This window comes from Trachypithecus francoisi, unplaced genomic scaffold, assembly GCF_009764315.1.
Source record: "Trachypithecus francoisi isolate TF-2019V2 unplaced genomic scaffold, Tfra_2.0 Lachesis_group3, whole genome shotgun sequence".
NCBI lineage: Eukaryota > Metazoa > Chordata > Mammalia > Primates > Cercopithecidae > Trachypithecus > Trachypithecus francoisi.
The window spans coordinates 118,293,175-118,307,161 of NW_022681468.1; the positions used below are offsets into that span (position 1 = coordinate 118,293,175).

The 13,987-nt window shown below is 38.3% G+C and overlaps 1 protein-coding gene across 6 annotated transcripts in view; it reads right to left on the reverse strand.

The window, feature by feature from the left end:
* The window catches only part of LRRC49 (leucine rich repeat containing 49), a 163,779-nt gene that overhangs the window by 73,158 nt on the left and 76,634 nt on the right, over positions 1–13,987 (reverse strand). For all 6 annotated transcript variants that reach the window (XM_033189541.1, XM_033189540.1, XM_033189544.1 and 3 more), the window contains one exon: positions 11,003–11,150. In XM_033189541.1, the coding sequence (XP_033045432.1) occupies positions 11,003–11,150 (148 nt within the window). The remainder of the gene's footprint in view (positions 1–11,002; positions 11,151–13,987) is intronic.

Sequence of the window (13,987 nt, forward strand, 5' to 3'; positions counted from 1 at the left end):
CTCAATCTCCTGACCTCATGATCTGCCCACCTCAACCTCCCAAAGTACTGGGATTACAGGAGTGAGCCACCATGCTGGGCCACAAACCATCTTTTAATAATGCAATTTAAATTTATTTCATAATCAACATCAAGTTGACTGCCACGATTTGTGGAATTTACATTCTCTACTTTTGAGATAAGAAAACCCACCATGCTGCAAAGTCACTGTAGACAGACTGCCTCTCTACATTCCTCCTCTCTGAGCACAGCATCTCTGAAAGAAAGGCAGCAGCCACACTCAGGGGTTTATAGATAGAACTCCCATCTCCCTGGGACAGAGCACCTGCGGGAAGTGGTGGTTGTGGGTGCAGCTTCAGCAAACTTAAATGTTCCTGCCTCCCAGCTCTGAAGAGAGCAGCAGATCTCCCAGCAGAGTGCTCGAGCTCTGCTAAAGGACAGACTGCCTCCTCAAGTGGGTCCATGACCCCCTTGCCTCCTGATGGGGAGACACCTCCCAGCAGGGGTTGATAGACACTTCATACAGGAGAGCTCCGTCTAGCACCTGGCGGGTGCCCCTCCGGGACGAAGCTTCCAGAGGAAAGAGCAGGCAGCAATGTTTGCTGTTCTGCAGCCTCTGCTGGTGACACCCAGGCAAACAAGGTCTGGAGTGGACCTCCAGCAAACTCCAGTAGACCTGCAGAAGAGGGGCCTGACTATTACAAGGAAAACAAACAAACAGAAAGCAATAGCATCAACATCAACAAAAAGGACAACCACGCAAAAACTCCATCCGAAGGTCACCAACAGCAAAGACCAAAGGTAGATAAATCTACGAAGATGAGGAAAAACCAGCGCAAAAAGGCTGAAAATTCCAAAAACCAGAATGCCTCTTCTCCAAAGGATCACAACTCCTCACCAGCAAGGGAACAAAACTGGACGGAGAATGAGTTTGACAAACTGACAGAAGTAGGCTTCAGAAGGTGGGTAGTAACAAACTCCTCCAGGCTAAAGGAGCATGTTCTAACCCAATGGAATGAAGCTAAGAACCTTGAAAAAATGTTATAGGAACTGCTAACAAGAATAACCAGTTTAGAGAAGAATATAAATGACCTGATGGAGCTGAAAAACACAGCACAAGAATTTCATGAAGCATACACAAGTATCAATAGCTGAATCGATCATGCAGAAGAAAGGATATCAGAGACTGAAGATCAACTTGATGAAATGAAGCGTGAAGACAAGATTAGAGAAAAAAAAGAGTGAAAAGGAATGAACAAAGCAGCCAAGAAATATGGGACTATGTGAAAAGACCAAAGCTACATTTGATTGCTGTACCTAAAAGTGATGGGGAGAATGAAAGCAACCTGGAAAACACACTTCAGGATATTATCCAGGGGAACTTCCCCAACCTAGCAAGACAGGCCAACATTCAATTCAGGAAATACACAGAACACCACAAAGATACTCCTTGAGAAAATCAACCTCAAGACACATAATTGTCAGATACACCAAGGTTGAAATGAAGGAAAACATGTTAAGCACAGCCAGAGAGAAAGGTTGGGTTATCCACAAAAGGGAGCCCATCAGACTAATATTGGATCTCCCCGCAGAAACCCTACAAGCCATAAGAGAGTGTGGGCCAATATTCAACATTCTTAAAGAAAAGAATTTTCAACCCAGAATTTCATATCCAGCCAAGCTAAGCTTCATAAGCGAAGGAGAAATAAAATCCTTTACAGACAAGCAAATGCTGAGCGATTTTGTCACCACCAGACCTGCCTTACAAGACCTCCTAAAGGAAGCACTAAATATGGAAAGGAAAAAACAGTACCAGCCACTGCAAAAACAAACCAAAATGTAAAGACCATCGACACTATGAAGAAACTGTATCAACTAATGGACAAAAAACCCCGCTAGCATCATAATTACAGGATCAAGTTCACACATAACAATATTAACCTTAAATGTAAACAGGTTAAATGCCCCAATTAAAAGAAACAGACTGGCAAATTGGATAAAGAGTCAAGACTCAAATCGGTGTGCTATATTCAGGAGACCCATCTCATGTGCAAAGACACACATAGGCTCAAAATAAAGGGACAGAGGAAGATTTACCAAGGAAAATAAAGCAAAAAAAAAAAAAAAAAAAAAAAAAAAGCAGGGGTTGCAATCCTAGTCTCTGACAAAATAGACTTTAAACCAACAAAGATCAAAAAAGACAAAGAAGGGCATTGCATAATAATAAAGGGATCAATGCAACAAGAAGAGCTAACCATCCTAAATATATATGCACCCAATATAGGAGCACCCAGATTCATAAAACAAGTTCTTAGAGACCCACAAGGAGACTTAGACTCCCACAGAATAATAGTGGGACACTTTAACACCCCATTGTCAATATTAGACAGATCAACGAGACAGAAATTTAACAAGGATATTCAGGACTTGAACTCAGCTCTGGACCATGTGGACCTAATAGACATCTATAGAACTCTCCACACCAAATCAACAGAATATACATTCTTCTCAGCACCACATCACACTTATTCTAAAATCGGCCACATAATTGGGAGTAAAACATTCCTCAGCAAATGCAAAAGAATGGAAATCATAACAAACAGTCTCTCAGACCACAGTGCAATAAAATTAGAACTCAGGATTCAGAAACTCACTCAAAATCGCAAAACTACATGGAAACTGAACAACCCGCACCTGAATGACTACTGGGTAAATAACGAATCTAAAGGAGAAATAAAGAAGTTCTTTGAAACCAATGAGAACAAAGATATGATGTACCAGAATCTGAGTGCTAACACAGTGTTTAGAGGGAAATTTATAGCATTAAATAGCCATAAGGAAAAGTGGGAAATATCTAAAATTGACACCCTAACATCACAATTGAAAGAATTAGAGAAGCAAGAGCAAACAAATTCAAAAGGTAGTAGAAGACATGAAATAACTTAAGATCAGATCAGAACTGAAGGAGATAGAGACATGAAAAACCCTTGAAAGAAAATCAATGAATCCAGGAGCTGGTTTTTTGAAAAGATCAACAAAATAGATAGACTGCTAGCCAGACTAATAAAGAAGAAGAAGAAGAGAGACGAATCAAATATACACAATAAAAAATGATAAAGGGGAGATCACCACTGATCCCAAAGAAATACAAACTACCATCAGAGAATACTGTAAACACCTCTATGCAAATAAACTAGAAAATCTAGAAGAAATAGATAAATTCCTGGACACACACACCCTCCCAAGACTAAATCATGAAGAAGTTGAATCCCCGAATAGACCAATAACAAGTTCTGTAATTGAGGCAGTAATTAATAGCCTACCAACGAAAAAAAAGCCCAGGACCAGACGGATTCATAGCTGAATTCTACCAGAGGTACAAAGAGGAGCTGGTACTATCTCTTCTGAAACTACTCTAAACAACAGAAAAGAGGGACTCCTCCCTAACTCATTTTTATGAGGCCAGCATCATCCTGATACTAAAACCTGGCAGAGACAAAACAAAAAAAAAAAGAAAATTTCAGGCCAACATCCCTGATAAACATCAATGCAAAAATCCTCAATAAAATACTGGCAAACTGAATCCAGCAGTACATTAAAAAGCTTATCCACCACGATCAACTTGGCTTCATCCCTGGGATGCGAGGCTGGTTCAACATATGCAAATCAATAAATATAATCCATCACATAAACAGAACCAATGACAAAAACCACATGATTATCTCAATAGATGCAGAAAAGGCCTTTGATAAAATTCAACACCGCTTCATGCTAAAAACACTCAACAAACTAGGTACTGATAGAACATATTGCAAAATAATAAGAGTTATTTATGATAAACCCATAGCCAATATCATACTGAATGGGCAAAAGCTGGACGCATTCCCTTTGAAAACCGGCACAAGACAAGGATGCCCTCTCTCACCACTCCTACTCAACACAGTATTGGAAGTTCTGGCCAGGGCAATCAGGCAAGAGAAAGAAATAAAGCATATTCAGATAGGAAGAGAGGAAGCCAAATTATCTCTGTTTGCAGATGACATGATTGTATGTTTAGAAAAATCCATCGTCTCAGCCCAAAAACTCCTTAAGCTAATAAGCAACATCAGCAAAGTCTCAGGATACAAAATCAATGTCCAAAAATCAAAAGCATTCCTATACACCAATAATAGACAAACAGAGAGCCAAATCATGAGCAAACTCCCATTCACAATTGCTACAAACAGGATAAAATACCTAGGAATACAACTTACAAGGGATGTGAAGGAGCTCTTCAAGGAGAACTAAAAACCACTGCTCAAGGAAATAAGAGAGGACACAAACAAATGGAAAAATGTTCCATGCTTGTGGATAGGAAGAATCAACATCGGGAAAATGGCCATACTGCCCAAAGTAATTTATATATTTAATGCTATTCCCATCAAGCATTCAAATTCAAATATACCACTGTCTTGGGAGGGTGTGTGTGTCCAGGAATTTATCTATTTCTTCTAGATTTTCTAGTTTATTTGCATAGAGGTGTTTACAGTATTCTCTGATGGTAGTTTGTATTTCTTTGGGATCAGTGGTGATCTCCCCTTTATCATTTTTTATTGTGTATATTTGATTCATCTCTCTTCTTCTTCTTTATTAGTCTGGCTAGCAGTCTATCTATTTTGTTGATCTTTTCAAAAAACCAGCTCCTGGATTCATTGATTTTCTTTCAAGGGTTTTTCATGTCTCTATCTCCTTCAGTTCTGATCTGATCTTAGTTATTTCATGTCTTCTACTACCTTTTGAATTTGTTCATTCCCATATACCACTGACTTTCTTCATAGAATTAGAAAAAATTACTTTAAATTTCATATGTAACCAAAAAAGAGCACACATAGCCAAGACAATCCTAAGAAAATGAATAAAGTTTGAGGCATCATGCTACCTGACTTCAAACTATGCTACAAGGCTACAGTAACCAAAACAACATGGTACTGGTACCAAAACTGATATATAGACCAATGGAACAGAACAGAGGCCTCAGAAATAATGCCACACATCTACAACCATCTGATCTTTGACAAATTTGACAAAAACAAGCAATGGGTAAAGGATTCCCAATTTAATAAATGGTGTTGGGAAAAGTGGCTAGCCATATGCAGAAAACTGAAACTGGACCCCTTCCTTACACCTTACACAAAAATCAACTCAAAAGAGATTAAAGACTTAAATGTAAGACCTAAAACCATGAAAACCCTAGAAGACAACCTAGGCAATACCATTCAGGACATAGGCATGGGCAAAGACTTCATGACTAAAACACCAAAAGCAATGGCAACAAAAGCCAAAATTGACAAATGGGATCTAACGAAACTAAAGAGCTTCTGCACAGCAAAAGAAACTATCATCCGAGTGAACAGGCAACCTACAGAACAGAAGAAAATTTTTGCAATCGATCCATCCGACAAAGGGCTAATATCCAGAATCTACAAGGAACATAAACAAATTTACAAGAGAAAAACAAACAACCCCATGAGAAAGTGAGGGAAGCATATGAACAGACACTTCTCAAAAGAAGACATTTATGCAGCCAACAAACATGAAGAAAAGCTCATCATCACTGGTCATTAGAGAAATGCAAATCAAACCACAATGAGATACCATCTCACACCAGTTAGAATGGTGATCATTAAAAAGTCAGGAAACAGCAGACGCTGGAGAGAATGTGGAGAAATAGGAATGCTTTTACACTGTTGGTGGGAGTGTAAATTAGTTCAACCATTGTGGAAGACAGTGTGGCAATTCCTCAAGGATCTAGAACTAGAAATACCATTTGACCCAGCCATCCCATTACTGGGTATATACCCGAAGTATTATAAGTCATTCTACTATAAAGACACATGCATACATATGTTTATTGCAGCACTATTCACAATAGCAAAGACTTGGAACCAAAATGCCCATCAATCTTAGGCTGGATAAAGAAAATGTGGCACATATACACCATGGAATACTACGCAACCATAAAAAAGAATGAGTTCATGTCCTTTGCAGGGACATGGATGAAGCTGGAAACCATCATTCTCAGCAAACTAACACAGGAACAGAAAACCAAACACTGCATATTCTCACTCATAAGTGGGAGTTTAACAATGAGAACACATGGGCACAGGGAGGGGAACATCACACAGCAGGGCCTGTTGGGGTATGGAGGCAAGGAGAGGGATAGCATTAGGAGAAATATCTAATGCAGATTACGCATTGATGGGTGCAGCAAACCACCATGGCACATGTATACCTATGTAACAAACCTGCACGTTCCGCACATGTATCCCAGAACTTAAAGTATAATAAAAAATAAATAAATAAATAAAGTAATATTGCAAAAAAAAAAAAAAGTTAGTTCATCTTACCTTTCAGTTGCTCCATTATTCTATACCCCTACCTAGACACAACTCTCAATGGCTCAGCGATTTATTCAGTGCTCTAGATTAAGGACTGCCAAACTCTAGGCCACAGGCCAAAGTCAGTCACCTGTTTTTCTAAATAACATTCTCTTGGAACAGAGTCATGCTTATTCATATATGTATTGCCCATGCCTTTTTTCATACTACAATGGGAGAACTGAGTAGTTTCAACAGAGAATATGCAGGCCCCAAAGACTAAAATATTTACTATCAGGTCCTTTATAGATAAAATTTGCCAACCCTTGCTCTAGATGTGGGCCTGAGTTCCAACTTATTTATTCACCTATCCTAAGTTTCACTTTTATCTTATTAATCTTTATGTAATCTTTACAAACTAAAACCCATTCTTCTTAAGAAAGATAAAGCAAAATAGGAGTTGAGGCCAGTGATAGATGGCATCATATTATCTCTTGCCATTCCTCTGGATCAGATGCCCAGAGTCTTACTCTGATTAATCTCCTTGCTTCTCATCTCATCACCCATCACATCCTCTCCAATCCATCTTCAAGGCTGAACCCAGAAACACAGTCTTCTTAATAGGCAAATCCAATTTAACTACCTTAAACTCTTCAAGGGCTTCTCCTACTATGTCCAAGACAAAAATCTAAACTCCTTATTATGATATAAAATGCCCTAGCCCTTGCCTGTCCTTGCCTGTCAGACATATTTGTCTCCCTCTATGCCCCTCAGCCATGTACATTCAATGCTTAGCCATTTTAAACTGCTATCAGCTGCTATATTCTCTCAGCTTCCTTCTGCATTTTGCATGCCTTTATTCTCCACAAATACATTCTCCTTCTTCTTTACCACTCTTAAAGTCTTGAGTCAATCATTTTCTCCTTTGGAACTTTTTTGTTTTTCAGGTAGACTTGGGATTGCTTTGCTCTTTGATATCACTTTGCCCTGAGTATAAGTGTGTTGACACAAACATATATCTCTATTGATCCATCTAGCAATCTCATCTCTCTAGATTGCCATTTTGCATTGTAATCCGGCTGCATGGTTGCCTCTGCAGATGACTGCAAGTAACTTTAGAGCATGAACTGTGATTTTGCTCTTTTCATCTATATTGTCTAATATATATCCTAGTACAGAAACTCCTGAGTTCAAGATACCTAAGAAGCTCAGGGATTTTTTCCCAGTACCTCTAGGCCAAAAGAAATATGTGACAACTCTGTTTACTAAATAGTTAGGTCCAAACAATTTAGTATGTATTCATGGTCTAGCAATTTAGTAGCAATTAAAAAATAATATATGTAAATAGAAAGAAAAAATTTATATCATTTTTAAATAACCACAACTACTTATCAATGGAATGTGTAGAACCAGGAGGATGTTATACAACTTCTCAAACAGAGAATCATATTGGACACTGCCACCCTCATTTCCTGTTCCACACTGATTTTGGCAAGGTATTTATTTTTATTACAACTACTAAAAATTCAGCTTTTCAAAGACAGGATGTGATTGAAAGAAATATAGTGTGAACTAATGTTGAAATGGTAAACTGTTTGAGCTACTAATTTGCTCACAGTCTCACAGATGTCAAATCTCACTGTTTCCCTTGGAAGTTAAAAATAGTCACTCCCTATGAGTTCACTGCAGCATCCTCTGCATGCAGTTTAGGAACCACTGCCCCAATGCACAGAAGTTCATTAAATATTTGTGTAATCCACCACGGTGAGAATGTTTATATGGTAATTTACACAAAAATTCCATTAAGATATTGTTTCTTGGCCGGGCGCGGTGGCTCAAGCCTGCAATCCCAGCACTTTGGGAGGCCGAGACGGGCGGATCACAAGGTCAGGAGATCGAGACCATCCTGGCTAATACGGTGAAACCCCGTCTCTACTAAAGAATACAAAAAACTAGCCGGGCGACGAGGCGGGCGCCTATAGTCCCAGCTACTTGGGAGGCGGAGGCAGGAAAATGACGTAAACCTGGGAGGCGGAGCTTGCAGTGAGCTGACATCTGGCCACCACACTCCAGCCTGGGCGACAGAGCCAGACTTCGTCTCCAAAAAAAAAAAAAAAAAATATTGTTTCTTAAAAAGCAAAAATAGTTATTGGCATCAGCAAACTTTTCAGCCAGATAATAAATATTTTGGGCTTGTAGGCCATATAGTATCCATAGCAACTACCTGACTCTGCCATTGCAGCATCAAAGCAGACATAGATAATACATAAATGAATGGGCATCACTGTGTTCCAATACAACTTTATTTACAAAAACAGGTAGCCAGCTCATAGGCTGTTTGCTGATATTTGAGTCCTTTAAAAAGCTACAGTTTCCACATTAAAATTACTAAAAAGTTATAAACAAAAGGTGAGACTAAATACCATAAGTCCATATAGATATGAATGAATGAATAAATTTAAATTTTTATGAGGAATGGGATTACAAAGAGAAAAAGAGAAACTTCACAAAGAAAAGTTTGACAGAAATCTTCCTAAAGTAAGCATCCTCAATAAAGAGATAAATATGAATAACATGTTGTAAAACATGCTGGTCTAAGATGCAATGAGAAGAATACAAAATCACTAATATGATATTAATGCCAAAAACCTATAAGTAAAAATTAATCATGAGGAAACATCAAAAAATCTGAATTGAGGGTCATTCTACAAAAAAACTGACCTGTGGCCGGGCGCGGTGGCTCAAGCCTGTAATCCCAGCACTTTGGGAGGCCGAGACGGGCGGATCACGAGGTCAGGAGATCGAGACCATCCTGGCTAACACGGTGAAACCCTGTCTCTACTAAAAAATACAAAAAACTAGCCGGGCGAGGTGGCGGGCGCCTGTAGTCCCAGCTACTCGGGAGGCTGAGGCAGGAGAATGGCGGGAACCCGGGAGGCGGAGCTTGCAGTGAGCTGAGACCCGGCCACTGCACTCCAGCCTGGGCGGCAGAGCGAGACTCCGCCTCAAAAAAAAAAAAAAAAAAAAAAAAACTGACCTGTAATCTTCATAAATATCAGTCACAAAAATCAAAGAAAGAATGAGAAAGAGTTCCAGAAAAATGATGACTTTAGAGACATGACAACAAAATTCATCTATAATGCAATGTATAATTCTAAATTGCATCTTTATGCTATAAAGAACAATATTGATATAACTAGTAAAAGTTGAATGTGGTGTGAGAATTAGATGTTAGTAATCTGTAGGTGCCAGGCAAGAAAGAAGAATGGTTTCTCCCCTTAAAGACTATATATTGTTTGGGTAGACAAGACTGACAAATAAATTCACTATGAGGAACATACCACATAATTAAGTGCTAATTTATATAAATGAGCTAGCTCTAAATCTTATCCCACTCATCTCAACCTCATTAGAAAGAGCAATTTAAGAAGTAGCAAAGATGCTTAACTAAGAAAGACATGGCGATAAGGATAAAGAGTCACCACAAAAGTATGAAACAGTGTTGACACTATAGAGCCAAATTAACTAAGAGGACAAAGAACCATAGCTCCACCATGGAATAGAGAGAGGCAGAACCCTAGAAGACCTCTGGTATCCATCAATTCATCCACACTTTTAGTTATTCGCTAGCCACCTTAGAGGTCCACAGTATTGCTGAGCCATAAATGAAACCTGCACACATTGTGATCCTAATATACAAAGAAATAGGTCAGGTGGCAACTGCATAAACCTAGGTGATCATCAGAATTCACACGAAAAACAGCAGTTCAAAAGAGAGAAAATAGGTAGAGGCTTAGGATATTTTTCTAGGTCAGAGACTATCGAACTGAGATTATTAAAATGCATTTTCTAATAACAAATAAACCTGGTCAAAGAAACAAAGTTAAATAAGTTTATTTAATTACAGAACTTCTTGGAGCCCATAATATGCTAATACACATTGTACACCTAAAAAGAGGGGGATATTATGCATAGCATTCCACTTAGATCAGAAACCATATTAAAACATCTAAGTGTAGAAAATATCTTAACATGGAGATACAATGAATAAAAAGAGGTAGCTACTTTGGGAGGTATAACATCAACAATAACAACTACATACAAATGCCTCCTAAGAGCCTCGCAGTCTAAGGTGTAGTACCTTATTTTCTAAGGTGTAGTACTTTATTTTATCTTCACGACAACACTATGACATAATTCTGATCCCCATTTTACTTTGAGTAAAATGAGGTATACAAAGGTTAAATACATTGTCAAAGGCCTATGGCTAGAAAGCAGTCAAGCCAGAATTCAGATGCAGGCAATCTGGCTCCAGTGTCCATGCTCTTAACCACTACGCTTTGTAACTTAACAAAATTCTCACTCATTCATTTCAAAATAAATTATTAGTTGGATATTAAGCAAGAATGAAAAATAAACATGATGATTAATTTAAATAGAAGGCTAAGAATTTTTAAAGTCCTGCTCAATTAAACTGAGGATGGGGTCAGGCAGTAAAAACTACATAACTGCAATTATGAAGTATACAATCATGATAACCCATAGTTCAGTAAAATTAAGAAGCATTTCAAGCAAATAATATGCCCCCCAATTTCCTAATCCACACTAAGGACAACAACATGGTGAACACTTTGGAAGGGTTCTCACCGTGATTCTCTTCATATCTAGCTGGCGCAGCTGCATCATATTCTGAAGGACAGTGTGTTTGTACCATGACTCTTGAGCTATGGGATTGCCATCAAAGGTGATGTCAGAGAGGGAAGAAGAGTCAGCAAGGCAGGAAACACTGTCAAAACTGCAGGAGAGACACAAACCACTGGATTATTCTGAGGTCTTAAAATGATGTTTTCATTTTTAATAGACTTTATTTTTAGGACAGTTTTAGATTTACAGAAAAATTAACAAGATAGTACAGAGAGTTCTCATATACCCCATACCCAGTTTCCCCTATTGTTAACATCTTGTGTTGGTCTAGTACATTTGTTACAATTAATCAACCAATATAAACATATTCTTAGTAGCTAAAGCCCCTATTTTATCCAGGTTTCCCTTAGTTTTTTATCTAATGTCCTTTTTCTGTTCCAGGATCCCATGGAGGATACCATATTACATTTAGTTGTCATACCTCCTGAGGCTCCTCTTGGCTGTGACAATTTCTCAGACTTGCCTTGTTTTTGATGACTTGACAGTTTTGAGGAATACCCATCAGTTATTTTGTAGGATGACCCTCTATTACGATTTGTCTGATATTTTTCTCATGATTAGATGGAGGTTAAGATAACTCCTTTTTTTTTTTTTTTTTGAGACCAGGTCTCACTCTGTCATCCAGGCTGGGTTTCAGTGGTGCAATCATAGCTCATCCTAACCTCAAACTCTTGGGCTCAAGCACTCCTCCCACCTGAGCAACCCAAGTAGTTGGAACTACAGGTGTGTACCATCATGCGTGGCTAATGTTTTACTTTTTATTTTGTCTACAAAATGAAAAGGGTCTCACTATGTTGCCCAGGCTGGTCTTGAACTCCTTGGCCCCCCAAAGTGCTGGAATTGACAGGCATGACCACTATGCCCAGCTGGTATATATTATTAATATGACTTATTACTGTTGATGTTGACTCTGATCAACATGTTCAAGGCTGAGGCTGAGATTATGTTCTTCAGGTTTCTCCAATGTAAAGTTACCATTGCACCCTCTCCTTTTCATACTCAACTATTTATTTGTAAGGAAGTCACCATGTGCAGCCCACACTTAGGGAGTGGGAAGTTAAGCTCCTCCTCCTTGAGGACAGAGAGTCTGAACTCATGTATATTTATTTTATGCTTTGGGTTATTATCCAATACAATTTTACTATTTTGTTGTTCAAATTGTTCCAGCTTTGGCCATTGGAAGCTCTTTCAATTGGCTCCTATGTCCCTTTGGCTCCCATCGATGTGGATTTTTTTTTTCTTTTTCTGAGCACTTTCTTACTTTCTGGCACTACAAAATTTTCTAGACTCAAGTATTTTCTAGACTAACTCCTGCCATGGTCCTAGAATCAGCCATTTCTGAGGAGCCATAGTTCATTTTATTGGAGGCTAGTATTAGAAACAAAGATCTGGGGGCTAAGTGTACTTCTTGCTACTGTGGGGTCATTTCCTTTAATCCCTCTCAGCTGACACAGCAAAAAAATATATGTGTGTACAAAAACCTGTGTATATGCATATATCTATAAATATTTCTCTAAGTAACCATCTGTGCCATCTGTGTCTATATTAAGCTAAAGATGAGTTCATACTGATGTTTCCAGCTCTAATCCATCACCAAATGAACCATTCCAGCCTCTTTCCCTTGCTTATCTGAAAGTTTCTACTTCAACAAGAAGTTTGGCTTCAAACCATCAACTCTCCATTTACTTAATTATTCAATTCCAGTATGTATGTATAGAGGTATCAGAATTTTTAATGTGTACCCCCAATGAGAATTTTTATCAACTAAAGTACAATGATTAGGTGTAATTGCTTTTGCATTTAGTCTTACAGGCTCATTTCCAAAGTTTCTTAGGTCAGTGCCTTTTCCCCCACCCCTTTAGGAAGGTTGTTTCATATATTTGTAATGCAGTTAGATTCTCTTGTCAGTCTGCATTCCTTTCTGAGATCCTCTAAACTCCTAAGTGATTTTTTAAATTTGCATATATTAAGGCTTACTTTTTATTATGTAAATTTCTACAGGCTTTGACAAATGCATAATGTCATGTATCCACCATTAAAGTATCTTAGAGAACCGTTTCATGACACCAGAAAAATCTGCTGTACTTTAGCCGTTTGATCTCCTCTCCTCCTCCCAAATCACTGGCAACCACTGATCTTTCTACTGTCACTACAGTTCTGCCATTTCTAGAATGTTGTATACTTGGAATCATGTAATATGTAGCCTTTTCAGATTGACTTCTTTCACTTAGCAATATGCATTTAAGTTTCATCCATGTCTTTCTGTGCCTTCATAGCTCATTTCTTTTCCTCACTGAGCAATATTCCATTGTATGGATGTACCATAGGTTCTTTATCCACTCACCTACTGAGGACATCTTGGCTGCTTCCATTTTTTGTTGATTATGAATAAAGCTGTTGTAAATATTCACCTGCAACTTTTTGTGTGGGCATAAGTTTTCAACCCAAATGGATAAACACCCAAGAGTATAACTGCTGGATATTACAGTAAGACTATGTTTATTTTAGCTTTGTAAGAAACTGCCAAACTGCCTGCCAAAGTGGCTGTATCATCTTGCAATCTTAACAGCTCCCCATCCTCACCAGCATTTGGTATCTGTGTTCTGGGATTTCAGCCACTCCAAGAGGTACGTAGTGGTATCTCATTGTTTTAATATGCAATTCCCTAATGACAAAAGATGCTGAGCATTTTTTCATATGTATACTTGCCATCCGTATATCTTCTTTGTGTTTTCAGTTCTTTTGCCCATTTTAAATTGGATTCTTTCTTTTCTTACTGGGGAATTTTAGGATTTTTTTGAAAATTTGGATACAATTCTTTTATGAGATATATGTTTTGCAAATATTTATCCCAGTCTGTGGCTTGTCTTTTCATTCTCTTAACAGTGTCTTTCACAGGACAGATGTTTTTAATTTTAGCGATGCCCA